Source organism: Rosa rugosa, chromosome 2 (genome assembly GCF_958449725.1).
Source record: "Rosa rugosa chromosome 2, drRosRugo1.1, whole genome shotgun sequence".
NCBI classification, from domain to species: domain Eukaryota; kingdom Viridiplantae; phylum Streptophyta; class Magnoliopsida; order Rosales; family Rosaceae; genus Rosa; species Rosa rugosa.
This window is the reverse complement of record NC_084821.1, coordinates 71,928,577-71,955,610: the sequence shown is the minus strand read 5'-3', so window position 1 is coordinate 71,955,610 and position 27,034 is coordinate 71,928,577. Positions and strand designations below refer to the sequence as shown.

General features: G+C 38.6%; 5 protein-coding genes and 1 long non-coding RNA gene across 10 annotated transcripts; 1 reads left to right on the top strand and 5 right to left on the bottom strand.

Moving 5' to 3' along the window:
• Positions 1-38: 38 nt before the first annotated feature.
• Positions 39-1,895, bottom strand: LOC133729969 (tropinone reductase-like 3). Its single transcript, XM_062157591.1, has 6 exons — positions 1,667-1,895; positions 1,187-1,303; positions 874-1,008; positions 625-750; positions 426-527; positions 39-327 (listed from the first exon to the last, which is right to left on the bottom strand). Exons 1-6 carry the CDS (start codon positions 1,802-1,804, stop codon positions 178-180), a joined length of 768 nt encoding a protein of 255 aa, XP_062013575.1. The 5' UTR covers positions 1,805-1,895; the 3' UTR covers positions 39-177.
• A 1,079-nt stretch (positions 1,896-2,974) lies between these two features.
• LOC133733626 (uncharacterized) lies at positions 2,975-4,825 on the top strand. Its single transcript, XR_009857808.1, has 2 exons — positions 2,975-3,472; positions 3,571-4,825. It is a non-coding gene; the product is annotated as an uncharacterized LOC133733626 (long non-coding RNA).
• A 1,648-nt stretch (positions 4,826-6,473) lies between these two features.
• LOC133733625 (EH domain-containing protein 1-like) lies at positions 6,474-10,561 on the bottom strand. 3 transcript variants are annotated; one of them, XM_062161270.1, is made up of 16 exons: positions 10,387-10,561; positions 10,192-10,271; positions 9,811-9,879; positions 9,677-9,731; positions 9,443-9,498; positions 9,318-9,357; positions 9,180-9,241; positions 8,662-8,775; positions 8,432-8,534; positions 8,298-8,347; positions 8,045-8,173; positions 7,683-7,934; positions 7,510-7,589; positions 7,280-7,406; positions 6,891-7,034; positions 6,474-6,788 (listed from the first exon to the last, which is right to left on the bottom strand). In XM_062161270.1, the coding sequence occupies exons 1-16, from the start codon at positions 10,469-10,471 to the stop codon at positions 6,747-6,749; spliced, it is 1,488 nt and encodes a 495-aa protein (XP_062017254.1). In that variant the 5' UTR covers positions 10,472-10,561; the 3' UTR covers positions 6,474-6,746. The 3 variants fall into 3 exon arrangements, with proteins under 3 accessions (XP_062017254.1, XP_062017255.1, XP_062017253.1); XM_062161271.1 differs by having other exon boundaries at positions 6,474-6,785; XM_062161269.1 differs by having other exon boundaries at positions 6,474-6,813; positions 10,387-10,560.
• Positions 10,562-11,570: 1,009 nt separating this feature from the next.
• Positions 11,571-13,300, bottom strand: LOC133733624 (large ribosomal subunit protein P2B-like). 2 transcript variants are annotated; one of them, XM_062161268.1, is made up of 4 exons: positions 13,180-13,290; positions 12,974-13,063; positions 12,426-12,640; positions 11,571-12,335 (listed from the first exon to the last, which is right to left on the bottom strand). In XM_062161268.1, the coding sequence occupies exons 2-4, from the start codon at positions 13,059-13,061 to the stop codon at positions 12,303-12,305; spliced, it is 336 nt and encodes a 111-aa protein (XP_062017252.1). In that variant the 5' UTR covers positions 13,062-13,063; positions 13,180-13,290; the 3' UTR covers positions 11,571-12,302. The 2 variants fall into 2 exon arrangements, with proteins under 2 accessions (XP_062017252.1, XP_062017251.1); XM_062161267.1 differs by having other exon boundaries at positions 11,572-12,335; positions 13,172-13,300.
• Positions 13,301-13,857: 557 nt separating this feature from the next.
• Positions 13,858-16,003, bottom strand: LOC133728188 (RPM1-interacting protein 4-like). Its single transcript, XM_062155596.1, has 4 exons — positions 15,764-16,003; positions 15,000-15,512; positions 14,367-14,552; positions 13,858-14,264 (listed from the first exon to the last, which is right to left on the bottom strand). Exons 1-4 carry the CDS (start codon positions 15,767-15,769, stop codon positions 14,226-14,228), a joined length of 744 nt encoding a protein of 247 aa, XP_062011580.1. The 5' UTR covers positions 15,770-16,003; the 3' UTR covers positions 13,858-14,225.
• A 7,846-nt stretch (positions 16,004-23,849) lies between these two features.
• LOC133734884 (uncharacterized) lies at positions 23,850-25,477 on the bottom strand. Of its 2 annotated transcripts, XR_009858638.1 has the most exons (3): positions 25,212-25,477; positions 24,632-25,108; positions 23,850-24,477 (listed from the first exon to the last, which is right to left on the bottom strand). XR_009858638.1 is itself a non-coding variant. In XM_062162514.1 (2 exons), the coding sequence occupies exons 1-2, from the start codon at positions 24,864-24,866 to the stop codon at positions 24,410-24,412; spliced, it is 303 nt and encodes a 100-aa protein (XP_062018498.1). In that variant the 5' UTR covers positions 24,867-25,477; the 3' UTR covers positions 23,850-24,409. The 2 variants fall into 2 exon arrangements, 1 of the variants encoding a protein (XP_062018498.1); XM_062162514.1 differs by having other exon boundaries at positions 24,632-25,477.
• Between the last annotated feature and the right edge of the window lie 1,557 nt (positions 25,478-27,034).

Here is a 27,034-nt window from a genome sequence, read left to right as displayed (position 1 = left end):
GCCGTTCTGCCAGAGGAAAATACTCTAAAGAGGAGACATAAATGAAAATTGCTACATTTTACTTATTGAATTTGCTAATGATGAATATTATTGATGTTTCCGCCAAGGTTCAACACTGATAAAGTGTGTTCATGTAACTTCGAAAGCATTGATAAAGAGGGGAACTAGTCTACTCTACTAGAGCCTTGACGGCATCCCTCCAGCCACCACCAGAGTTTCTCCTGTAATGTAAGAAGCATCATCAGATGCCAAAAAGGCAGCGGTAGCAGCCATGTCTCCAGTTGTACCAAGCCTTTTAAGTAGCGTCTTGTCCTCGAGCTCCTTCCTCTGCAAAACATTACCCAAATCGAGTAGGTCAGGTAGGAAAATGCCCAAGATTCTTTGGAACAATACCCCAATGTGGCCTATTCCATACATATTCTTACCACAGCAGCAGTTCTTGTGATGTATGAAGCAAAGTTTGTAGGCACAAAACCAGGAGCAATACAATTTACACGAGTATCTGGGGCCATTTCATCCGCAAGGGCCTAGAGTAAGATCATCAAAGAATAAGCAGACAAACATGTGTGCTTGTGGAATTGTTGCATAATTAAATGAGGTAAAACACGAACCATGAAAATATACCTTAGTTAACCCAAAAAGGGCTGTTTTAGTGACTCCATACATTGCCATGGAAGCTGGTGGTTGGAAGCCAGCAATTGAGGATATGAGAATAACAGAAGAACCTTTCTTCAAGTGAGGAGCTGCTTCCTATTAAATTACCAAGTAGCATCAAACCTTGCCTATTTCGCAAAAGATTTATGCACATGGAAAATGCGGACAGGATAAAAATGAACACGCAGCTGGTCAATATATCTTCCTATAGCAAATTACCTTTAGAAGAAGTATAGAAGCTTTGACATTTATTTCCCATAGCTTGTCAAGAACAGACTCTTGGGTTAGCAATATCCTCTCAACTGATGGATTGGCAGCAGCATTTGACACTACGACATCTATCTTTCCATATTTCTGCAAATAAACCAGTAGTCTTCCATCATTTAACAGCATAACATTGAAGAATCATATGAAACTGTCACAGCAACTTAATATAAGGAAAAAAAAAAACCATCCCATCATAGATTTTAATCACAGTACCAAGAATAGTGCCTTAACCTAATACTGAGTGCAAGATCAACAGTCTTGTTACCTGCACAGTCTTGTCTATCAGATTCTTCCTTTGCTGCTCATTAGACACGTGACAGACGACTCCCAAAGCTTCAATTCCTTGCGCTTTAAGTTGATCAACCGCTTCATCCACGTTTTTCTGCAATCAATTTGATCAAACACATAACCAAAAATTCAAACCAACATACCCACACGAAACCAACACAAAACTTGAAACTCAATTTCCAACAGAAATGATATGATAACAAGCAAATCATGATTCAAACTTCATAGCATTTAGCTCAACTGAAACTGTGCCTGTTCCAACCAGTTCCGCTAATAACCACACAAATTATTACAATAACGATATGCAAGATTTCAATAGCTTTTCTAGTTAAGGATGAAAGTAAATCCAATTCCATAGAACAGAACAGTCAAACTGAATAAAGAAGAAAACTTGATGGAGCGAAACACAGATTACAATTGCGTATGAATTTCTGAAAAGGTGGAATTCGAACCAAACCTGCTTGCGGGAGGAGATGACGACGGAGGCGCCTTCGAGGCCGAGTCGCTCGGCGATGGCGAAGCCGATGCCCTGAGTAGAAGCGGTGACGAGAGCTACTTTGCCGACGAATCTCTTTCCGATCGTCGTCTTCTCCATTTTGGGTTTTTGCTTGGGTTTCTCCGGAATCAAACGGGTAATTGTTGTCTTTAGCTAAAGCAGGATGAGACCGCTTTGCTCATATTAACAGATTTATTGCCTCCTTCCTACCCGAATTATTACAATGGTTACGGAATATACCTTATGGTAAAAACAACGTCACTCTTTCTTGTTGACTGCTTATAAATATCAAAAACAGATGATAAAATTCATAATTCTTGATTCTTTTGGGCAAGATCTTGATCTTGCATTCTTCATTTGCAAACATATAAAACAATGCCTTCAAATAGGTAATTACTTGAAGTGATTATATTTTCATGTTTAATGGTGATTTTGGTAATGAAGAAGTCGTTTGATTTGTGTGTGTCCGCTTATATTTTGATTTTTTATGTGAAGATTTGGCCGAGGCACTATTTGTTGGCATAAGTTGTATATAAAATTGAAGTTTTCGCCTACGCAAACTCCTTACATGAGGGTGATGTTTTTATGTGAAGATTTTGCCGAACAGATATTCTAAGTATTTTTTTTTTCTATAAGGTTTTTATTTTCATCTAGGATTCGTCGTTTTTTTTTTATCAAATTAGTTTTCAACATTCATACCGCTCACAATTTCAATAGGGTAATTGTCTCATGACATGAGCCATTACATTCCAAAATGAAACGTGGACAGCTTGTCAAGCTATTAGAGTATTAGAGAGTGATTTTTCATAAATAGATTTAACACACAATATCATGTATATTGATACAGAAGTGGCAGAAACAAATTTATCACACACTAATTCGAAAAAAGAAGAAGAAAAAAAAAACAAATACATCACACACCTGACACCTCTACTTCAGACAAAGAGACATTTGGAATTGAAAATGCAGTCAGATGTCCAATCCAGCATAAAAAATCCAAAACTTTCAGCATCAAGCCTAAATTTTACTTACTGAAGTTGCTAATGGTGAATCTTACTGATGTTATTTCCTCCAAGGTTCATCACTGATAGTGTGTTCATGTAACTTCTAAGGCAGTAACAAACGCATATACAAAGAGGGGAACTAGTCTACTAGAGCCTTGTTGGCATCCCTCCAGCCACCACCAGTCCACCAGAGTTTGTCCTGTAATGTAAGAGGCATCATCAGATGCCAAAAATGCAGCGGCAGCAGCCATGTCTTCAGTCGCACCAGGCCCGGCCCTGCCCAAGGGCGGCCTTGGCGACGGCCCAGGGCACAAGAGCAAGTGGGGGCACACAATTTTTATATATACAACTATACATATATGTACAAACAGAAATATATATATATATAATTGTATATTTAATTATATAAAATTATATATGTATGGAATGGAACGATAGTGGAAGAAAAATTTTAAAAGTAGAGAAGGGAATGAGAAAGTGTCTGCCATTTGGTATTAATTTATAGTGGTATCCGAAGAAAAAGCCCCAAATGTAGGGAAAGGAATGGAATAGTGCCGGGCATTTGGGCACCTAGGCCATAGCTTTATTGAGAATTGGTATCATGCCTCTGAAAAGCATATTGCCGGCAAAACTGCAAGAGACCAAGAGTCATAGCTGTCTTGCTCTCTCCCTCTCTCTCCCAAGTTCGAAACGTTAAAACCCAGCAAGTGTTTTCTTTAAATTGGTTGCAATGACTACTCAATTCCAGATTTCCATTTTCCAGGTATTGTTCTATGCTCCACTGTTTATCAATTATCATTCAAAATGATTTCTGACAACCTACTCATTCATCAGTTTTCGATTTTTGATTTTCAATGTTAGGTGCAATTAGAAGTTGGATATGCAAGTCAATCTCGATCAGAAAAGAAAAAACAAGAAGGAAAAGGATTGATTCCAGATTTCCAGATTTCCAGGTTTTATTGTTCTATCACTTCTATGCTAGTGTGTATCATTCAAAGTTTAGACTGTTTAGTATTTTGGCTTGCTTGTTTGAGTTTTGTCTAGCTAGTTTCAATAATGTTTCCTCCGAAACAACTCTCAGGTTCTCAAAAAAGAAAAAGAAAGAAAAGAGAAGAAGAAATTATTCAATCTCAACGGGGATCTTTACATAAATATTTTGTTACAGAAACAAAAGAATCTATTGAAAATCATGTTGAGAATTTAGTAAATGAACCTAAACTACAAATTCACTCTAATGAGTTTGTAGAAAATCTGAATGAGGTAAACGAAGAACTTGATGATATAGGTGAAAATGAAAGTGACGAATCAGAAAATAATGAAAATCCTTGCCATGATGAAGTTATTGCCAATGAACTTGAGTGCTTGAAATCATCAGCTGATTTGAATATTTTTGATCCTAGAGTTTGGGATTGTCTAGATTCAAAAATGAGAGACTTGCTTGTAGAAAAAGGACCTATTACAGAAACTAATATCAACTTTCCTAAGGATGAATTAGGTCGGCACTTTTCCTCTGAGTTTTATGTTCGAAAATTACCAAATGGTGAATCTCTTGATAGAAAATGGTTGATTTACTCAAAAAAGCTGGATAAAGTTTTTTGTTTCTGTTGTAAACTATTTAAAACAGCTCGCTTGAGAAGTCAATTAGCAAGTGAAGGGATAAGAGATTGGATGATGATGAATTGAAAAGCTGTTGTTTGAATCTTGAAAATGCTTTGAGAAATGGTGAGGGTTCTGATATTGATGTGAAATATTTGCTTATGAGTTATAAATTTTGTAGGAGATGTTGCCGAATGAGGCATATGAAACAGATAGGCCTTGGACATCCATTCAAATTATGGAGTTTGCAAAGAAAATGGATATGTTTCCAAGTGTTATGGTTGCCTACAGGATTTTATTGACTATACCGGTGACTGTAGCATCCGCTGAAAGAAGTTTTTCAAAATTGAAGTTATTGAAGTCTTATCTTCGGACTACCATGACTCAAGATAGACTGAATGGATTAGCGATTTTAACCATTGAAAGAAATATGTTGGCAAATGTTGACTACGAAAAGATAATTGATGATTTTGCTTCAAGAAATGCAAGAATACATCATTTTAGATGATTTGTAAACTTTTTTATACGGGTTTTTGGTTTTATGTCGACCCTGTTGTGTAATGTTTCTTTATGTAATAGAGTATGACATTTGAAAGAATCATTACATGTCTATTATTCTAGGCTAGTTGGGCACAAAAAAAAAATTTCGCCCTGGGCATCAAAAAGCTCAGGACCGGCCCTGAGTCGCACCAAGCCCCTTTAGTAGAGTATGCTGCTCGATTTTTTCCCTCTGCAAAACATTACCCAAATCGAGTCAGTGACAAGAAAAATGGCCAAGATGCTTCGGACCAATACCCCAGTGTGGCCTATTCCATATATATACTTACCACAGCGGGAGTTCTTGTGAGGTATGAAGCAAAGTTGGTAGGCACAAAACCAGGAGCAACACAATTTACACGAGTATCGGGGCCATTTCAGGCTAAGTAAGATCATCAAAGAATAAGCAGACAAACATGTGTGCTTGCGGAATAATAAATCAGGTAAAACATGAACCATGTAATTTATACCTTAGTTAACCCAAGAAGGGCTGTTTTAGTGACTCCAAACGGGTAGTTGTTGTTTTTAGCTAAGCAGGACGAGCCCTAAACCCTAAACATAATCAATATCTTCGTCTGCTTTCTCTGGAGATTGATGACCTCCCAGCAAGGTCTGCTTTTATTCATGCATGAGTGCCAGCTTTAATAGCTCTTTGTGGCTGTTTGGTTTCCCTTCCCTTATTTTCTTTAGTTTGTTGTGATGATTTTTCATTATGGCTTTTTATTTTTTTGGCCGAATAAAATTGATTTTGACGGCTCTGTTTCAAACAACAAATCTGCTGCAAGAGGTTTCATTATTCAAAACTTTAATGGAGAACCTATCTTAGCATACGCTAGAAGAGTGAGTGATTTTTCATAAATAGAATTCAGATACAATGTCATATATTGATGGCAACCAGTTCCCTCGAGTAATCCGTCAAATTAATTTTGACGACTCTGTTTCAAGCAACAATTCTGCTGCAAGAGATTTTGTTATTCGAAATTGTAATGGAGAACCTATCATGCATAAGCTAGAAGAATCGGTGAGATTTCAGTTCCCACGGTGGGAGCTCTTACTCTCCGAGATAGCATTCTTTTGGCAAGATAAAGATTTCACTAATGTCTATGTGGAAGGTGACTCAAAGCTTGTAATTGATTGTGTCAATGGTGTGACTAATCCTTCATGGAGATTGATGAAGATAAAGATTTCACTAATGTCTATGTGGAAGGTGACTCAAAGCTTGTAATTGATTGTGTCAATGGTGTGACTAATCCTTCATGGAGATTGATGAAGATTGTTTATGACATCCAACACATTGCTAAGGCTTTCAATTGCATTTATTTCAAGCATGTTTTCAGAGAAGCAAACTTTGTTGCTAACGCAATTGCCAGCATTAGTCATGCTTATCCAGATGGCGGGATTTGGAAAAACACCATACCGTTTCAAGCTTCTAGAGCCATTTTATTCAACTGTTTAGAACCGGGTTCCCCTAAAGGCTTTTTTATTTAATCTTTTGTAGTATTTTCTTATAAATAAATAAAAAATCTCAAGTATTGATTCAGAAGTGGCAGAAATAAATACATCAACAGAACTTCACTTCAGACCAAAGAGAAACATTTGGAATTGAAAATGAAGTCTGATCCAGCATAAAAAATCCAAAACTTTCAGCATTAAGACTAAATGCCGAATCATATTTTTACATGATTTAGGATACCGTTTCACTTTGAGAATGAAACTCTCAGAAGTATTCAAACAACAAGAAGGAATTTAGAACACTTTAGAGTCCAATATTCAGTAATAACAATTTTAATCATAGGGGTTTCTGAGATTCTTCAAGAGCTCCGGGATTTCATATCCAAGCATGTCATCTACAGCTTGAATCATCTTAGGCTTCACTTTCTCAAATTTGTCGATGTTGTAATTGCTCAAGACCTCTCGAAATTGTTCAACATTTGGAAAGTCGCCTGCTGGTAAATGAAACTCTTTCTGAACCTGTTTGAAATACGTAACAAGTAAGTACAACTTGAAAGACTATAGAAGATTAGAGGAAAAGAGGTGGGACTTGTTACCTTTGCGAACTCTTCTTCAAGATTTTCCATGAGTCGCTTCTGAGTCTTAGATTTGCCCATCATTGCAGGCATCTCTTTCTTAAGATGGCTAATTATGTAGGCATGAATCTTTGCAGCTCTAGCACGTTTCACAAATTCATTGATCTGCAAAAGCATTACCATAAGAATCCATGAAATAAAGATTTGAAAACATTATAAAGACAGTAACAGTAGACTTCAATAATATTTTCTTAACAAAAACTTTATAAAGTACATGTACTAAGAAAACAGACAGATTATCAGTACATACAGTTCATGAATTCAATCCAAATCGAGAAGAAAAGCACCTCTTCTTTGGTATATCCCACCCACGAAAAAGAAGACAGAAAAATGAGACACTATCATCTTACCCGGCGATCACAAGCTTTCTTTGGTATATCAACCAGGTCAGCAAGGAGGTCACCTTGTTCCATTTCAAAAAGCTCTCTACCCATGGGGCCGACAGCTTCTTCATTGACAGGTTTATCATTAAATGAGCTGCGAAGCCAAGTCGAGAGATATAAGAATATTGAATGAAATAAATTAAGCATCTAATTAACATCTGAAAGAAATTAGCAAACTCAAAAGACAAAATGCCTACCCAATATAAACACGCACAACCTCTGGAGTATTCAAAACCTTTCCAAGTGACCACATTAATGCCCCATAAACTCTCATCAGCTGTAAGGTAAACAACAGGTTAGCAAGTCGAAAGTTTTATCAACAGCGGTAAAATAGCAAGGCCAAAGTATAAAAACTAGAAGGCATTCATACTTGTTGAGTATCAACTTGATCTGCTTTGTTTAGAACCACTCGAATCTTATCATCATGCCCACGTAGAGATGCAATTACACGCTTAAATTCATCACTGATATCAAGCTTATGAGGGTCGAAAAGAAGAAGGATGAGATCACATTTTGCAGCAAACCACGATATGACACCAGTGAAATCATAACTCCTTTGCGTTCGTTGCTTTTCTCCAGATAGAACCCCAGGAGTGTCCACAAGTGTAATTTGATCTAGCAACTACAATTATATAACAAATTTAAGTGTCAATGGAGGATGATTATTGTAATGACGATAAAATCAAAGAAATTTGTAATAAACTAGTACTTATTTAAAATTTCAAGACTCACTGGATGAGGCATTTGGGAACACTCAAATTTTGACAGAAATGAACCTCCAAAACTTGTTAGACCGCTAAAAGGCATGTCTGCATGAACAGCTATGGTATTTCCAGGAATGCTCCTTTCATCAGGTCCAGACTGTACAAAACGCAGGTCTATTAGAGACAATGAAACATCTTTTTTTTTTTTTTTTTTTTTTTTTTTTTTTGAGAATGTGAAACACTTGAGTTTTAAAAGGGAAGCAAGAGAGCAACAACTATACCATCACAACAACAAATCTATCGGTTGTAGGCTCTGGCCCAATATGAGCTCCTGTCAAAAAAGAGTGTTAGAGGCCTAAAGAGTAAAGAGTATTCAACATGCCAAAAATAAAAATAAGAAGACAATTTAACCAACCTGGATAGTTACATCTTAACAAATGCTTTATAAATGTTGTTTTTCCAGTTGAATACTGACCCAAAAGCATGACCATAGGCTTGGCATCAAAATCACTGTTAGTCTGCAGAAAAATAAATCAGTCTGCAAGTCTAGCAAAAGTTCTTCTACCTCAACCAAATGATATGCTAACATGTGCAAATTGTATTTGACCCAAATCAAATGACATTAGAACATGAGAGAATACTCACCAGTAATGGATTACCAAAATCATTGAAACGATATGCAGCTTCCAGTGGTTTTAGTTTTTCAATGTACAATTTCTTCAAGCCATCACTTATAGATGTAACTGCATTCAGAGGTAGCTGAAGAGGAAATTTGCAAAGGAGACAAACAAAAAGAGTCAGGCAATATGGAACAGTGAAGACGTCTCTTTACATACATGTAAGAACAAGTGGATCTAATAGAGTAGAAGAAATTTTATTAAGAAACAGAACAAAACCTAAAAGCAGTTTTACCCAAGACTGGGAGCAAGATTAAGGTATACTTGTTACCAACATTCAGGTTAGGTGTCTACAAGTACAATAGCCATAAAATAGAATAAAGGGAAACTGAATACTCTTGTTCAATAAATTCTAAGTTGCAATCCAACAATGAGGACTTGGCATCACAGTTTGTGGAAAGACAACACTGCAGCAGTTCGAAAGAAAACAAACCAAAATAAAAAAATATCACTAGTGGAACTGTGGAAGGATACACATATACTCACTTTCTTCACTGATTTTGAAGTAGTCCGTTCAGCTGATGGTTGATTAGGAGTGATTCCATTTCCTACATCATAACCAATAAAGTAATTTAGTAAAAGATCAAAGAATTTGACTCGCAAAGGTAGAAAGAACTTTCTAACCATTCAGGGCAACTCCATTTGTTGTAGAACTCTTAGTTTTCTGTTGACATAGGAACAATAAAGTTATAAATAAACTTAACAGTGTTTGTATAAAAAGCACGAGGAGGAAAAGGAATACTACTTACAGCTATTAAAGCATCCACACCTTCGATCACTGGAGGTTTAATGTTCTCCCAGTCAACTGCAATTAAATAAGAACAAGGTTTATATTCTAGCCAACCTCAAAGATAGGCCTTCCAATTCTTGATTGGGAAACAACACGAACAAGACCTAGTTAACATGTACTTGTATATGCTGCATTCTTCTATATATCTAAAACGCCAGCAAAAGAAAAAAGAAAAAAAATATCTTCTACTTGCCTTCAGCTTTGAGGATGTCTGGACTTAATTCATGATCTTGCGCAAAGGAAATCAGCTGCCAAATTCCAACCACCAACGAAAGTGAGATTCCATCACAATATCTAATATATAACATCCAAAAACATTTATACTACCTGCATTGCTGTGATGAACTCGGTAAACCCTAAAAAACCCTGTCGTTTCGAATCAGCAATCGCCCAAACCTTCATCGACAATTGATAACACACAGAGTTAGCCTCAATTTTCAAAACAATCACGCCCTAGTTTCAATCAATGGAACTAAATAGTTTCAATTTTCAAACAATCATGCTCTAATTTCAATCCACAAACTAAAATAGAACCAAAATTTACTGCATAGAGTAACACATTTCTCTAGTAACAGAGTAACACATACATCAATCAAAGCACATTAACCACTAAATCGTATTTCCAATGGTAAGTTAACACTTCACACTTAGAAATCGAACAAAACCAAAACGAACAAACAGTGAGAAAATCAAAGAAACTAGAAGAACCTGCTTGAGTTCGGGCCTAGAAAGCTTGGACATGGCGAAGAACTTCGCGCCTTCGTTACCAGTAATCCTTCCATCTCCATCTGAAAACCAGGACCAAAACACAACCGAGTACGAATTCAATCCAAAACGGCGTCGCATTAGAAATCGAAACAAGGAAGGAGAAGAAGATAGATAGATAGATAGATAGATACATACCTGAATCGACAAAGTTGAACCAGTCCCTGTAAATCTTCTGCTGCTCTTTCGAGCACGACCCGATCGGACCCGACCCGATCTCCATTTCAAAACGCCGCGAGAGAGAGAGAGAGAGAGAGAGAGAGAGTCACAGTGAAAGTGTGAGAGAGTGGTTCTTATCGGTTTTTGGGAACCAGTTTTTGGCGCTTGAATAAATGTGAAAGGGTCCAGATGGATTTGAATGACGTTACGTTTGGGCCGTCTGATAATCATGGGGGATGAAATTGGACCGTTTGATGTTGAGACTGGGCCCAAGAGTGAAATGAAGCGCAGGATAAGTCGGTGGAGGCCGTAGTAGTGTATTTTGGTCGGTTTGTGCGAATAATGGAGGCAATTATTTGAATTTTTTATTTAGTTGAGGTTTAAGATAATTTGAATTTTGAATTCAAGCAAAGATTTTGCCAATCATTATCCACAACGAAAACAAGGCTTTTCTTTTTGTTTTTCAAAAAAGACGGCCGATTGGGGTTCAAATTTGTAGGTAAAGTTTTGGTGAAAATATATTTTATAATTTTGATTTTTTAAAATATTTATGTGTTTCTTTTTGTTATTTATTTTTCGGTCTGATATATTAAGGGCTAGTTTGGAATTGCTGTGACATTTTTAAAAAAAATTATTGCTGCGTGTTGTAAGAATAATCAGTTGTGAATTAAAACAGTTTCGTATTTGGTAAATAATATTTTTAAAAGCTGTCAATACATAAAACAACTTCAGAGCGTGTTTTGATCTACAGCAGTTTCTAAAAGCAACTTTTTGGCTGCTTCTAAATTCTGCTGCTAGTGACCTATAATTTTCAATTAAAGCTGTTTTTTATCTATTTACCAAACACAATAAAATCTAAAATTTTAAACAAAAGCTGATTTTTTTAAAAAGCGAAGCAATCCCAAATGGGGCTTAAGAACATGGTTCTTCGAGAATAAGATTACTCAATTTAATTAGTGAGCTAGAAAGTAAGGTACCAATTGTATTGGTATGGTGCAAATTGAGAATCATATAAATTAGATATGAGTCTTCTGGAGGCTTATCAGAGCTAATATTTTGTTTTTCCCACAATATATTTTCTTCCAAAGTCAAGAGTAACATCAGTAACTTAATATTTTTTTTTTTAACCAAATCATTCATTCATCTCAAGCTAGAATGGCACGGATACATACCTTCCCTTGCCAACTCTAGGGCAAGTTTAGGCCGTGATATGCTAGCACCACCCATTAGACAACCAGTGCTCACTTATTCAGCAAGCCTATAAACTATGAACATACATAGTAAATAGGCACAAAAACAAAACAAAAGTGCATAGATCCCTAAAAAAATAGGGTATAACTTAGAAAGATAAAATTCTATCTAATTTGGAGGCCAAAACAGACCTAATAGTAGCCCTAGGACCAACACTTAGCCCAAAGACAAAGTGAAGGCCCGGGCCTATAAACCACAGCCCTACAGGATATGTAGCCAAGGCCCAACAGTGAAGCCCAGCCCATCATCTCTCCACAACGCAGAGCCGTTGAGCTTCACAACGCCATCGCCGCCCGAAACCATCACCGCCTAACGCCATTGCTTCCGATCTCGCGCCCAACCCAGAAGCGAGGTACGATCTACATCAGTAACTTAATAGTAGCTTGATCTTGTAACTAATACATTGTTTTTAAAATGATTGGTTGTGAGTAACATTCTGTTTAGTAACGTGCGGTTGTTTTTGCTGCGAGTATGCATTATGGTCATGATTTAGTAGGACTGTTTATGCCTCAAAATTATCCATTATATGGATACAAACTAGAACCTCAATGGCAATAACAAAACCAAATGCGCAATTACAACTAGAACCTCAATGGCATATCCTCCTTTTACAAGTACTCTTAACTGAGTTTCCTACAAACTCTTCATACTTCGTCGTCAAAGAGGGTGAAAATTTCCTGAAAATAATTTACGAATAAGTTCAGAAGGAAACATTTTTACCAAGACATGTACTTACTACTTACAAATATGTAAATTAAGACTCTTACATTATCGGACTCTTCATCCTCTTCAACCTTCTCCTCCTTGTGCTCAGCAGAAGGAGCAACGTCACCTGTTGCAATTGTGGCAACATCAACTGCACCGCCACTAGAAGGAACAGATGCCATCTTCTCTCTTCCGCATGCAACTAGCTCGGTGATACACTTACCTTTAACTTGGGACAACATCAACTCAATCCTATCGTCATCAGCCTCAGCTCCAACTGCAAATGAAAACAAACCAAAACTAATCTAATATATTTATTCTACCTGTGGCCATATTGAATGCCTCCAAGATTACAGTATAAGGGCCAAACCAAAAAATGGAAAGAACATATTAGGCATTGGTGGACATCAGGAATATAAGAGAAGCACTTGCTGAATAACCATATCGCATTTGCTAAAGAAAAAAACTTCCAAATTCGAATTGAAGCAAGAACATATAAAACAAACCGTATTAAAGAAAATTCCCAGCAAAAAAAGACATTGCTGAAAGATTTGAAGCAATCATAAACCCAAAAACAAAAATACAAGAAAAAATGGCCTATAGATCATACCTGATCCAAGAATTTTCTTCAAATCATCCGCAGAGGGACTGGTGTTCCCTCCCAAAACAGCCAGCATATAAGCAGCAACCACCTTCATCTCTACACAAATTACAACAAAACAAGTAATAATGTTAGACTTCGAACGTCTATATCTACATAGGGTTTCACGCGCCTACGTGTGTAGGCTTTTGAAGACGAAAGACACACCGTCTTACAAAGTTACGATGGCAGAGAACTTCAACAGCAGATTAGGGCAAGAAGATGATCGAGTACGTGAAGGCGGGGACCCCTTAAATAGAGTTCGAGAGAGACCAAGCAAACCTCGCGGTTCAGTTTAAGGATATTTGCTATTGATTACCATGCGGGTAATTATGGTAAGTATGCTGCACCAGACATTCACCCTTAATCAAAGAAGGATTGAGTTATTTCCGGATACCATTTTTTTTTTCTCCTGATAGTGGTAGCATTTTCCACTTTTTACGTTGAGGTTAAGATGATTTGAAGGGTTTCAAATTCAAGTGCAATTTTGCTACGAGACACGAGCCTACACCGATCCAAAAGTTAGCTAGAGAAATCGAAATATGTAAGCAAGAGTTAGTATGATGTCAATAGATAAACCAGACCAATATAACAATCAGCTAGCATAAGTGCGTAACTATAGATCTAGATAACCAACACCAAGCTCCAATTAGAATAATTAAGCAATATCTTAAAAGGTCAAGAAAGCTCGAGTGCTCGACCCTGTAGAGTGTGGAGTGGGGAGGTCTTGGTCAGTCTAGTGTGGTAAAGTTGATCACACTAGGTACAAAGGGCTCTTCTGACCCAGGATCGATCCCCAAGTAATTAAGAAAGGCTTCCATCTATATATTAAGGATCGATGAGTAGCAAACCGCAAATATATATTACAAACTTGATTGTTTTGCTTGGTAATGCGATAACAAACAGGAGAAAAGCAACAATCAAGAATAGTTAAATTCAGAATACAGAATTTGAAGTATAGTTTGCAGCAAACAAGAGAAAAAACAGTCATGAAGAATCATTAAATTAACCACAGAATTATAAGTGAATGGCAAGAATACAGAAACTGAAAAGAAGTGGATGTCCGTGACCGAAAATCAACATCGATCTAGTCTAATTTCTTATAGTTAATCCTTTCTTCGCTTGCCAGACCAAATAGCCAGAGAGCTAGAAAAGAAAAAAACCAGTTACTTTATTTTCTTGTGACAATATTTGAATAGCCAGAAGCAAAGCCATGCCCGAATCATGCCCTTCCTCTTGGAAATAGATGAAAGCAGCAAATCTACACAAGAAAATTAAGCTGGATCAAATTAAATAACAGAAAATTAACATGCTACGTACACTTTTTGGGGTGATAGGAAAATTTCTTTTCGAGAACATATACCTTTGATATGGAAAAAGATTTTTCATGATTATTGGTATTAACACCATTGTTTGGTTCTGAAGACAAAGCAGCTGAGAACATTTCAGATATATTCTTCTTTTCATTTTTCACTTTGTTGAATTTGTATGTATAATCTTCGCCAGCGTTTGGGTCGCTCTCATCCCAATCCCCAAATTTTGGTATTGGCTGTCACAATATTGCAGAATTTAATTGCACAAAAACAGAGTGGAATATTTCATGTATTAATTATTAGAGAAACAAACCAAACTAAACAATCGTGTCTATAGATTAGGTTGGAGCAGACTTTGCAAACTTCATAATATTGCTACACCATTTGAGTATTAATTAAATGACACTGGTGTTCATGTGCAAACGAGAATATGTATTTTATTTTGTTGTGAACAAGAATATGTATATATACCATGTACAAAACATTATATATAGAGACAGTGAGGAGAATAATAACATATTTATCGCTGTCTATTATTCTCGTTCTCGTGATCCATGATCTCTTTTAATTTAGAGGTCACAGTATATATTAATAATCAAATTACTCAATTTCATCGATCTTGATGTATATTAGCATATATGTGTGTTAAGAGACTAATAGAGAGAGAGAGATAGAAAACTTACAATCATGTCAATATCAGTAATACTAGAATGTTTGCGATGATGTTCAGTTGAACCAGTTCTTTTTGAAGATGAATCCGTACTTTTCTTTTTCTCAGATTTCTCCCGCAACCGTTGTTGTCTCCGTTGCTGCAGTATAAGTGATGAATTATTACACTCGAAGCTCATCTTTTCACTACAGACAGATAGCTCCGATTCGTCACTCCTGCGGCGGCGGTGACTCAAACTAGCACGACTAATATGTGACAACGTCCGTGGCGCAATGGATTCAGATTCCGAGGAGTCTCGATTCTCTTCAGCAACGATAGGGAGTTTGATCTTCACCACCCCTTCTTTCACTTTCTCTTTCTCGTCGATGGTGGTGAAAGCTTCTGGATTTTCCTCCGGATCATTTGGGTTCATGATCTTCACTCCATCTTTCAATTTACCTTTGCGGGCCTTGTCAAAAACGGCGGTGTATGGTACATTGCCGCCCTTGTTGTTCCAATCGCCGAATTTCGGGACATGAGATCTTTTCTGCTCATCAGAGGTACTCATTTTCAGAACAAATGAGAGGAGTTTGGTGAAGAAGATGAAGGTACGTAATTCATATATGCTAATACAGTATACGAAAGTAATGAAAAAAATCAATCAAGGGAGGGAGAATAGGTACACGCATATAGTAAATATTAATTGTCCGATATAAATATTAGTCAGGGGTCAACTTTATTAATTCATAATGTAGAAGAATTACTAGGATAATGATGAGAATTATTAACGGTACTTACGGCCATAAATGGTGCGGATTATTGCCGTAGACATAAGCTAGCGAGTTGGAGAAGATGAACATGCATGAAGACTGGAAATCGAGGAGGTTAGTTCAGATATATGAGGCAATTAAAGAAAGCAGGAATTCAAAGAACCAGCTGGTTCCTTTCAGACAATTTGAGCTACAAGAATTGATCGAGAGAATAACAATGTGTACTTTATTTTGTTTGCTAGCTAGTTGCCTAGTTTCGAACATAATATTCCATGATTAGCAACGCACTGTGTCACTTCTTCCATGTCTGCATTCTCTAATTAAGGCCAAAATAAGGGAAAGTAACGGATGATCCAAGGGAAGGATTAAATAATTAATTAAATACATATCCTGGCCAAAATGGCAATTACATGATCCTGTCCGAAATATATTATGGTCTAATTAAATCATTGATCGAACTCCAGAGTGCACTCATTTGCTCGTATTTTTTATTTTTATTTTTATATATTTTTATTTTTTGTGGTTATATTGGAGGAAATTTGAACGGAAAATTTTATACACATGTACTGATGTACACACTCATTTACTAGATACATATTACCCTTTTTTTTGTCCGTCTTTCTTAAACGGAATTAATACCCCTTTTCTTAAAAAAAAAAAACAATAAAATAAATAAATAAACAAAAGCACCGAACCAAAGGTTCAAAACAGAGTAAACTCGACGACCACGAAGTCGCTCCCCACCTCCTCAGTTGCAAGCCAAACAGTCCTAGTCTCAAGCTTAATTACACTTCATGGACTGTATTTGTCTTAGCCTTAGCCTATAATCATGAGATAAACCTAAAATCAAAACAAATTGAAAATTTAATGAATAATGAACAAGGTATGTATCAAGTATCAATAACATCATCATTCGCCAACGATGGGTAGAGTCCTCCATCAAATCCAATAACAATGGCTTTTCAAAACAAATTCATTTTCTACACAAATACGTGATTCAGTTAAATTCTTCGAAGTACCAAAACTAATCAAGGTTTGGTCTGACTGCGTTTTGCTCCTAGGTCTTATTCTATTGAATTCATTCGATTACCAAAAAAAAAAAAAAAAGATCAAGGAACCGGCACAGATGCTAAAGTTTTCATTCAATCACAATTACAAGACCTTGAATAGCATCTATGGAGAAACCCACTTGGGTCCAGATTTGTTTCTGCCCAACTGTATTACAGAGTCGTGCAACTAGAGTTAGAGAAGCTATACCATTGGTGGAGGGTCTTCATGGATAGCCGAAAGTAGAAGATCCGTGACGGTTAGCTAAAGGGATAAAAATGTATTAAAAAAAACATTAAAAAACAATGGGTGTGAATTAAGAAGGGTTTTTTACTTCAACAGTGTCTGAACTCTTCGAGGACTTTTGAAATGATACCTGAACTTTCAAAGTTATCAATGTGATACATGTACTCATTTTTTCGTATCAACGTCGTACCTGCGGTCGATTTCCGTCACAGAACCGTTAACTATGACCACGTGCCCAGCACGTGAGGCACTTAATGAGGTTAAAAGATTAATTTACCCTCAAAAGTATATACTTCAACAGTGTCTGAACTCTTCGAGGATTTTTGAAATGATACCTGAACTTTCAAAGTTATCAATGTGATACCTGAATTCATTTTTTCATATCAATGTCGTACCTGCGGTCGATTTCCGTCACAGAATCGTTAACTATGACCACGTGCCCAGCACGTGAGGCACAAAATAAGGGTAAAAATGACCTTTCCCACTTCCTTTAGTTCTTCACGTGTCCCGTCGTACCTTCAGTTCTTCTTCTCCATTTCTATTTCCTTTTTCATCTGCAAAATGCAATCAGATGGGATGATGACATTTCCTAGAAAAATGCAAAACCCAAAGAAAAACTTGAATCCAATTCTCTGATGGACGGACACCGCCGGGGACTCCATCTCGTCGGAGTTCTCCAAGCACAACTTGCTCGACGGCTTTGCTTCTCTGAATTTATTGCAAGTCGGAGCGGTGTAGACGGTTTCACGACTCTTGGCCTCCAAATCTGAGACTTGGAATTTACCTGAGATTTCAGACAGAGGGATCAGAGAGAGAGAGAGAGAGAATATGATCGGTGGCAATCCAGACCTTCTTGTGCAGCTTGTCGGAGATATGACGGAGGCGGGCCACGCCGTCGTGGCACTCGGCTTCCTCACCGCAACTAACATCACAGCATAAGTTCATGAATTTCAAAAATAGTCTGTGTCTTTGTAATTGAATCAAAATCTGCAAAAGTGAAGGAGACTGAGAGTCTCTCTCTGCAACTCTCTTTCTCTGTCTCAACAGCGGCGAAAAGGCGAAGGATGGTGATGATGGGAGAAAACCCAAAACTGATTTTTCCGCGACTGCGTGTCTGTGTATAACTATATCTATATGTATATGATTTATCAAACAATGGGGCAATGATCATTTCACTGATTCCAGCTTCTAATCAATTTGTCTAAAAAAGAACCGGCCTTTGGTTATTTGCAGCTGTAATATCAGTACTTAGTGGGAGTATCGGACGAGGTACTCCGGCGAGGCAATCGGCGGCGGTTGGGGCGGGTGAGGATCAATCTGAGGGTTTTACGGCGGAGGAAGTGGATGACGGGGCTGGCGGATGGGCTGCGCGTGGGGCTTCAGGCGACGACTGGGCATTGAGTGGCGAGGAGCTTGAATTTTTGCAAGGTAGCCATATCGATCTAGCTGAGTTCAATGTGGTTGTAGTCAGGTAGTGCTTGGAAAGGGTTGGGTGGTTGAGAGAGAATGTGAGATCTGATTTGCGGACATGACTTCCAATCGGAGGGGACAAATCAGAGGGAAGAAGACGTCGAAAAAGAAAAACAAGAAAGAAAAAAAGAAAGAAAGAAAGCAAAAAAAATAAAAAACAATACTTTTGAGGGTAAATTAGTCTTTTAACATCCTTAAGTGCCTCACGTGCTGGGCACGTGGTCATAGTAAACGGTTCTGTGACGGAAATCGACCGCAGGTACGATGTTGATACGAAAAAATGAGTCCAGGTATCACATTGATAACTTTGAAAGTTCAGGTATCATTTCAAAAGTCCTCGAAGAGTTCAGACACTGTTGAAGTAAAAAACCCCGTGAAGAACTAAAGGAAGTGGGAAAGGTCATTTTTACCCTTATTTTGTGCCTCACGTGCTGGGCACGTGGTCATAGTTAACTGTTCTGTGACGGAAATCGACCGCAGGTACAACGTTGATATGAAAAAATGAGTTTAGGTATCACATTGATAACTTTGAAAGTTCAGGTATCATTTCAAAAGTCCTTGAAGAGTTCAGACATTGTTGAAGTAAAAAACCCAATTAAGAATTAGTCAATTAGATATGGGTAAATAAAACTTCTCAAATTGAACATCTAGCTTAGTCTAATCCTAACCCAATGTTCAACCCCTCCTCACCACTTGAACTACCCTCAAGGACTCATTTGCTTGTATTTTAATTTCATTTGACACAAGATTAGGCAACAATATCTATAAAATAAAAAGAAAAAGAAAACACTTTTAATCATAGATTGATGTATGCACACAACACATCACGGAAGATACACATATGACATACCGAGTGCAAATTTCAAATATTGTGCATCAGCATTATAGTTAGGAGATATATATATTATATCTACTATGAGATTTATTTTCTAAGTTTGATAAAAATAAAAAGGGAAAATCGTCCAAACAGTGTCTGAACTTTTCTAGACTATTAATTTTCATACCTGTATTTTGAAAAATATCAAAATGGTACCTGACAATTTAAGCCCGACCCAATATTCATACCCAGAAATAGTAAAAATGTTAAATTTTTAAGGGTTTTTTTTTCGTCTTTTTACTATTCATCTTCTCCAAATTAGACAAATATAAAAAGAAATTAAAAATTAAAATAAAGAAAAAAGAGCTTGCCATGGCTCGAACTCGCGCAGCCTAGCCTAATTTACTTCTCAATATCTCAACCACTGGGTCAACAATTGTTGGTTGTTAATCATCCTCTCTTTCAATAAACTAAATCTAATACTAAGAACACCTCCATTGAGAGTCGCAGAAGTCAGCTACCTACCTCAGTTTTATATCAAGAGAAAAATTTGAACTCGGGTTCTTTACTCCTAATGGAAGCTCTGGTACTAGAAGATATGTTGGAATTCGGTTTTACAGATCAAATCCACAGACTGTCGTGTCGGTTGCAAATAGAGACAACCCTATTTTAGATACTCGTGGAGTTCTCTCTATTGCAGAAGATGGAAATCTTAAGGTGTTGGATGGCAATAGAAAAACCTACTGGTCAGCAACTTCATTATTCTGATGAGATGGCTTCTGCAACTCTCTACTTGCTATCAAACTAGACTCCAAAGGCATTGGCCTTACCATTCTGGTCCGAATCAAACACACTCAACCACACCGGAGTCGCCGTTCGGATTCGGAATCAAATTCAATTTCAAGTATACAGAGAGATAGAGCTCGACGAACTGACCAACTTTTATACCTAACTTGAAATCGAAGGTCGCCGGAAAAGATGGAAACTCGCCGGAAAAGTCAAAATCTTCTTTCATTTGATTCTCTCTCTACAAAGCTTCTCTGAAGAAACTGAGCCTACAGACACGAAGGGAACCCTGATCATCCTATTAAGTCTATCAGACTAGACAATGCTGGGGAGTTTACATCAAAAACTTTTGATGAATATTGCATGTCCATTGGGATTGCAGTTGAACATCCAGTTCCTCATGTTCACACCCAAAATGGTCTCGCAGAAGCCGCCATTAAAGGACTACAAATGGTTGCTAGAGCTTTGGTTATGCGCACCAATCTACCTATTTCTACTTGGGGCTATGCAATATTGCATGCAGCTGTGCTTATTCGTCTGAGACCTACTGCCACTCAACCCTTTTCTGCGTCCCAGATGGTGACTGGGTATGAGCCTGATGTCTCACATTTACGCATATTTGGGTGTGTAGTTTATGTGTCAATTGCACCGCCACAGCGTACCAAAATGGGTCCTCAAAGACGATTAGGCATTTATGTTGGATATGATTATCCAACGATTGTCCGCTACTTAGAACCCTTGACAGGCGATCTCTTTACCGTTAGATTTGCGGATTGTTACTTTGATGAGACAGTCTTCTCGTCGTTAGGAGGAGATAAGAACATAAATGTTCAACAGGAACGACAGGAATTGTTGTGGTATGTCCCCACTCTGTCTCATCTTGATCCCCGAAACGCACAATCCGAAATTCAAGTGAGGAGAATTCTCGATCTTCAGAACGTAGTAGAATCGATGCCTGATGAGTTTTCTGATATCGCTAAAGTGACGAGATCATATATATCTGCTGCAAACGTGCCTGCAAGGATTAATGTCCCTAAAATTAGAGGACATGACGCCATCTCAAGGGAACCTGAGCATGGAGCCAGCGTCCCCTATATGGGTGATGCAGTGGCTCAGACCATGGCTCCTGCCAGGAAGCGCGGGAGGCCCATAGGTTCGATGGATTCTCGCCCAAGGAAGAAAGCGAGTTTGACACAAAATAATCCATTAATCATCGATGTGAATAATCCATCTCATGAGAATATTCCGGATTATGGTTATGTCCAAGAGACATCATTGGGGGACGCTCCAATGTCAGAACCAATCCCAGAGAATAGAGAGATCTCCATGAATTACACTAGTGTACATGAGATGATGGATAGAAATTCTACTGCTATTGATGATGCATTTGCATATCATGTCGCAAAAGGAATTATAGAATATGATGATATCGAACCTCGCTCTGTCGAAGAATGTCAACGAAGAGCGGATTGGCCTAAATGGAAAGATGTGATCCAGGCTGAATTAGATTCGCTAGCAAAGAGACAGGTATTTGGGCCTATAACGCAGACACCCCCAGATGTAAAACCTGTTGGCCATAAATGGGTCTTTGTTAGAAAGCGTAATGAGAAAAATGAGGTGGTTAGATATAAAGCCCGCCTCGTGGTGCAAGATTTCTCACAACGCCCTGGAATCGACTACGAGGAGATGTACTCTCCCGTAATGGACGTTATAACGTTTTGCTACCTTGTCAGTTTGGTAGTTTCCAAAAAACTTGACATGCAGCTTATGGATGTGGTTACAGCATATCTATATGAGGATATATATTCAGAGATATATATGAAAGTTCCAGATGGACTTCAATTACCCAAATCAATTGGCTCTAAACCACGGAGCGCATTTTCAATAAGATTAAAACGCTCACTATATGGATTAAAACAATCCGGACGGATGTGGTATAACCGTCTAAGTGACTACTTGATTGGAGAGGGATATATTACCAATGAAATATGCCCATGCGTGTTCAATAAAAGAACAAGTTCTGGATTTACAATTGTAGCAGTTTATGTTGATGACATGAACCTAATTGGAACTCTAGAGGAGTTAAAGGAAACTGCTAAATATTTGAAATCCGAATTTGAGATGAAAGATCTTGGGAAAACACGGTTTTGTCTCGGTTTACAACTCGAGCACCGTAGTGATGGGATTTTGATCCATCAGTCTGCATATACTCAGAAAATTCTAAGGCGCTTTAATGAAGATAAAGCAAAGCCTGTGAGTACTCCCATGATTGGTCCTAGTCTTATACCAGGAAAAGATTCGTTTCGTCCAAAGGATGAGGATGAAGAATTATTAGAGGCCGAGGTGCCCTATTTAAGTGCAATAAGCGCATTATTGTACTTAGCTCAATGCACAAGACCGGACATCTCATTCGCAGTGAACTTGTTAGCTACACATAGCTCTGCGCCAACACGCCGCTATTGGATTGGTGTAAAGACAATCTTTCGATACTTGAAAGGTACGATTGATATGGACTTGTTTTATCCCTACAGAGAGAAAAGGATGAGAATGGACCACATTGGCCCAAGTGCCACCGTCCAAAATGCCATGGCCGGCAACATTGCTGCCACCGCCACCAAGGGTGGCCGGTCTCACCCTCCTCCATTACATCAAAATGAAAGTGATGTTTTGATGGGTTTTGCTGATGCAGGGTACCTCTCTGACCCTCACAAAGGTCACTCCCAAACGGGTTATGTCTTTACCATGGGAAGCACTGCGATATCTTGGAGGTCTACAAAACAGACCCTTGTTGCTACTACCTCAAATCATGCAGAGATTATCGCTCTACATGAAGCCGTGCGTGAATGCATATGGCTAAGGTCTGTAATTAGACATATTCGAGGAAGTTGTGGTTTGAAATCTACCACGGATGAACCTACATGCATTTATGAGGATAATGCAGCTTGTATTGAGCAAATGAAGTTAGGTTTCATCAAGGGCGACCACACCAAGCATATATTGCCTAAGTTCTTTTATAATCAGCAACAACAATCACTTCTAAAGATTGAAGTGAATCAAATCCTATCAGAGGATAATGTAGCGGACTTATTCACTAAGTCGTTACCTAAATCCACCTTCGAGAAACATGTGAAGAGCATCGGATTGAGAAAGTTATCCGAACTACCACGATTGTAGCAATCAGGGGGAGATATCGACATCATGGGGAGTTATGATGTCTACATGTTCGATCTCGAAGAATGAAGGACGTGTTGTACTCTTTTTCTCCTCCTCGAGCTTGTTTTTGTCCCACAGGGTTTTTCACTCGAGTAAGGTTTTTAACGAGGCAACGGATGAAGCGTCACCACCAAGTTTGAGCGGCAGAAGGGGGAGTGTTGAAGGAAATCGACTTATGTGTGCCTAATCAAACTAGGATTAGTTTCATGATTGTAATAGGAGAGAATGTTCTAGAATTCCTAGTCCTATTCGAAATAGTTTTCCTTGTACCATTAGAACATGTACTTTGTAATCCCTATATATAAGGCTCATATTCTCAATAATAAAACACACAATTCTCTCATCAATCTCTCTCGAATCTTTTATTCTTAAACAACGTCTTAATTAACTCATTGGGTACATCTAACCAATAGTAGTCATTTTTTTTTCCTTTGTGATTGTACAACAACTAATAGACGATTTTAAGAGTCAAATTGGATCAAGACTTGCTACTTACAGCGGGGAGCTAACAAAGATCAAGAGTCATGTTTTATTTTCTTAGATTACTGAGCATTTAATGATTTTGCTACTTTAGGTTCGTAATAGAGGAGGAAATCACCTGTCTCGTATAAGCTTATACAGTTATACCAAACCTGTCACTTGCTTAATATTTTGACGAGAAAATTATTCAAACAGTACCCGAACTTAAGCCGACTCCTAACTTCAGTACCCGACTATGCAAAACTATCACTTTGGTACCCAAAGTTTGAAGTCTGACCTAACATTCATACACGCCGTCGTCCATGACGGTGTTAACTAAGAATCCACGTGCTAAATTTAGAGGGGTATTTTGGTCATTTTGTTAATGAACCTTCTCTTTAGCAGATCCCTTCTTCTTCTACTCGTCTCCTTCATCTGGGTTTTGTCAGCTTATGATTGGAAAATTCCAAAGCACTTGAACATACAAGAGCTCTCAAAACCAATCAAGCAAACATTCCATTAACCAGGAAGAGAAGAATGGATTTCAAAATCATGGGTCTGGATGCTCCAAACTTGACAGCACTACAAGTTCATGAGGAAGTTTGTGCTGCCTGCTACCGCCACCACACCTTCCCGCTAATCTTCGTCGTCTCCAGTACTAGTAAATTTCAACACTTTATCAGCAAACAAAACTTCCTTGTCATCTAGAAAATGCATTACAACACACTAATCAAATTTCATCCACAAATTCTAGCATTTCTACCAATATTTCTGACCCTAAACTTCGAAGATCGATGAAATTGAAGCAAATTGATGACGAAATTATGAGAATTTGATCGCATAGGTGAGATTAGGTACCTTGTTTCTGCAAGATTTTCATCAAGTACGGATTGGAGCGGACGTCGATGTAGTCGCCGTTGAACTGACTGTGAAACGAGGCTTTCTGGTGGACCTTGACTTCCATGAAGGGCTCCTGATCCTCGGTGACATTGTAGGTCGACGGCCACATCCTGGTGCCTTGTCCGACGTCGTTTTGGGATTGCTCTTCGTTTTGTGCAGCAAACGCCGTCGTTTTCAGATTCAGATCCGCCATGGATTGCCATCTATGGCTTTCGGGCTTGGGTTCTCTTTCTCAGGGCCATCATTTTTGCTCTATGAGGCTGCTGGAAACTTGGGGGAGAACTGGTATTCAAGCTTCAATGACCACAACCCAGAAATCTTAGGAGTTTAATTCCCACGCAGGGTCAGGCCTCGTCCAGAGAAGCAGTCGAACCAGAAACTAGGCAGGAATGAGTCGAGAACAGCCAGAAATGTCGCAGGTGTCCAAGAACACGGCTGCCCGAGACCAAACCTAGAAACCAAGTCATTAAAACCCAATCAAATTCAAAAACTAATTGCACAGGCTTGTTGGGCATGACGAGGAGATGAGATTTCATACCACAGGTAGCCAAAATGGTGGTCAGAATCGCCGGGAATTGCAGAGCTCGCCGGAGAAGTCTCGGAGCTTCCAGTCGTCGTTGCTCCTTCTCCGTTCAATACATGAGTGATCCAAAGGCACAGGGACGTAGGCGACGCAGAGACGAAGGGAATGGTGGCTGTGCGCCGTCGTGGGGTGGCCGGACGTCATCCCTCCAGTCGGGTTTCTTTCTCGGGTCGCGGCTGGTGTTCATGTCAGAGAGCGCCGAGCTCTCTCTCTCTCTCTCTTTCTTTTTGGTCTCCCGATCTCCTTGTTAGAGAGGCCTTGGAGGTCGGCGGTGATGTCTTCTTCGCTCTTGGTCATCTTGGCCAGAGCTCGCGTAGGGACAGGTGTTGTTGGTGAGACCAAAAAATTGGTCTCATAATTTTTTTTAATTAAATAAAAAAAAAAAAGAGTTGGACCGAATTACCCCTCAAAATATGCCACGTGGTTAGCTAGTTAACGCCGTAATACACGGCGTGTACCATTATTGGGTTGGGCTTCAAACTTGGGGTACCAAAGTGATAGTTTTGCATAGTCAGGTACTGAAGTTAAGAGTGGCCCTTAGTTCGGGTACTATTTGTAAAATTTTCTCATATTTTGACAGCTGTCCATAGCTTCACAATTTCCTAACTCCGTTAAATAATAAATATTAAACTACAAATAAACTCCACCGCTTCTTCTTCCTCTTCTTCTCCGCCCTATGCCAGAAGTGATACCAGAGTAGTCATGCAGAAGATCTACGCCCACCACCGCTCGTTGTCTTCATCATCGGTCGAAGACGACAAGCTGGTTAATAATAGAGCGTATGATTAAAGTCATCATTTTTATTTATTGTCAACTCATTTATCTATACTATTATTAAGAGAAGAGACTTTGTTAGCCAAAACTGAAATTTTTGACATATTTAACCCTAAAATATTAAAAAACTTTGAGAATAAATTAAATCACAAGAGTAAATATGACAATTAAAAAGTATATTTTTATTATTAAGAAAATTAAAAAAAAATTATCCCACAATCCCCACTTTTCTCTCCAGTATTTTCTCTCTGCAATAACTGTTTTATTTTATATTAAAAAATAGGGGTCGTGACCACTTACCCCATTTTAGCCTAAAAATTGCCCACTTACTCCACTAAGAGTTTTTTAACCCCATTTACCCAATCTAACACCTAGAGACAATTTTGCCCCTATTATTTAACTCTATCCTCTCAGACTCTCTCTCTGTGTGCCGCGCCCCATCTTCGGCTTCGCTCTATCTCTCTCCCAACACCGCCCAAATACCTCTCCCTCTGCAACTGAAATCCGGCATTCAACCCAGGCCTTCGGCGACTCAACCCATGACATCAGCCCACCGGATCTCTACTCGTCCATGTCTCCGAGCCCGAGGTCCTCCAATTCATAAATCACAGGCGACTGAATTCGATCCGACCCGGCGGCGATTAGACGAGAATTCCGTTTGCCTCGGATTTCGATCAGCTATTCCGGCGTCGGTTGACTGAGTTCGTTTCCGTCTCAGAGCCAGACGTCGTCTTCTGCGCCATGACCGTCCTCGAGCTCGTCTCCCAACACCAGGTCTCTCTTAGATGATGCCGGAGGTCTGTTAGTGTTTGCCCTCCTCGGGGTCAGCGCCAAGATCCGCGACCTCGCCCCGTCGGAATCGGGCTGGAGAAGCATGGGTGTCCACAGGGGAACTTTGGGTGGCCGAAGAAAAATTCTGTTGTTTTTTTTTCTGATTTGGTTGGTTTTTTTTATTCTGATTTCGCTGGTTTTTTTTTTTTTTTTTCTGATCTCGATGGGAAGAG

What these genes read in the sequence shown, in the direction of transcription:
- LOC133729969 (XM_062157591.1), bottom strand. Translation starts at nt 1,804, where the DNA reads ATGGAGAAGACGACGATCGGAAAGAGATTCGTCGGCAAAGTAGCTCTC. An exon ending in TCATCTCCTCCCGCAAGCAG is followed by an intron (nt 1,304 to 1,666) that starts GTTTGGTTCGAA and finishes AATTGATTGCAG; the next exon opens with AAAAACGTGGATGAAGCGGT. An exon ending in TGATAGACAAGACTGTGCAG is followed by an intron (nt 1,009 to 1,186) that starts GTAACAAGACTG and finishes GTTTATTTGCAG; the next exon opens with AAATATGGAAAGATAGATGT.
- LOC133728188 (XM_062155596.1), bottom strand. An exon ending in TTACTGATATTGACATGATT is followed by an intron (nt 14,553 to 14,999) that starts GTAAGTTTTCTA and finishes ATATTGTGACAG; the next exon opens with CCAATACCAAAATTTGGGGA. An exon ending in AATCTTTTTCCATATCAAAG is followed by an intron (nt 14,265 to 14,366) that starts GTATATGTTCTC and finishes TTTCTTGTGTAG; the next exon opens with ATTTGCTGCTTTCATCTATT.
- LOC133733624 (XM_062161267.1), bottom strand. Translation starts at nt 13,061, where the DNA reads ATGAAGGTGGTTGCTGCTTATATGCTGGCTGTTTTGGGAGGGAACACC. An exon ending in GAAGAAAATTCTTGGATCAG is followed by an intron (nt 12,641 to 12,973) that starts GTATGATCTATA and finishes TTTCATTTGCAG; the next exon opens with TTGGAGCTGAGGCTGATGAC. An exon ending in AGGATGAAGAGTCCGATAAT is followed by an intron (nt 12,336 to 12,425) that starts GTAAGAGTCTTA and finishes AATTATTTTCAG; the next exon opens with GAAATTTTCACCCTCTTTGA.
- LOC133733625 (XM_062161269.1), bottom strand. Translation starts at nt 10,471, where the DNA reads ATGGAGATCGGGTCGGGTCCGATCGGGTCGTGCTCGAAAGAGCAGCAG. An exon ending in GTTAAGATGTAACTATCCAG is followed by an intron (nt 8,348 to 8,431) that starts GTTGGTTAAATT and finishes CTTTTTTGACAG; the next exon opens with GAGCTCATATTGGGCCAGAG. An exon ending in GTTCCCAAATGCCTCATCCA is followed by an intron (nt 7,935 to 8,044) that starts GTGAGTCTTGAA and finishes ATATAATTGTAG; the next exon opens with TTGCTAGATCAAATTACACT.
- LOC133734884 (XM_062162514.1), bottom strand. Translation starts at nt 24,866, where the DNA reads ATGGCGGATCTGAATCTGAAAACGACGGCGTTTGCTGCACAAAACGAA. An exon ending in GAAAATCTTGCAGAAACAAG is followed by an intron (nt 24,478 to 24,631) that starts GTACCTAATCTC and finishes TGCATTTTCTAG; the next exon opens with ATGACAAGGAAGTTTTGTTT.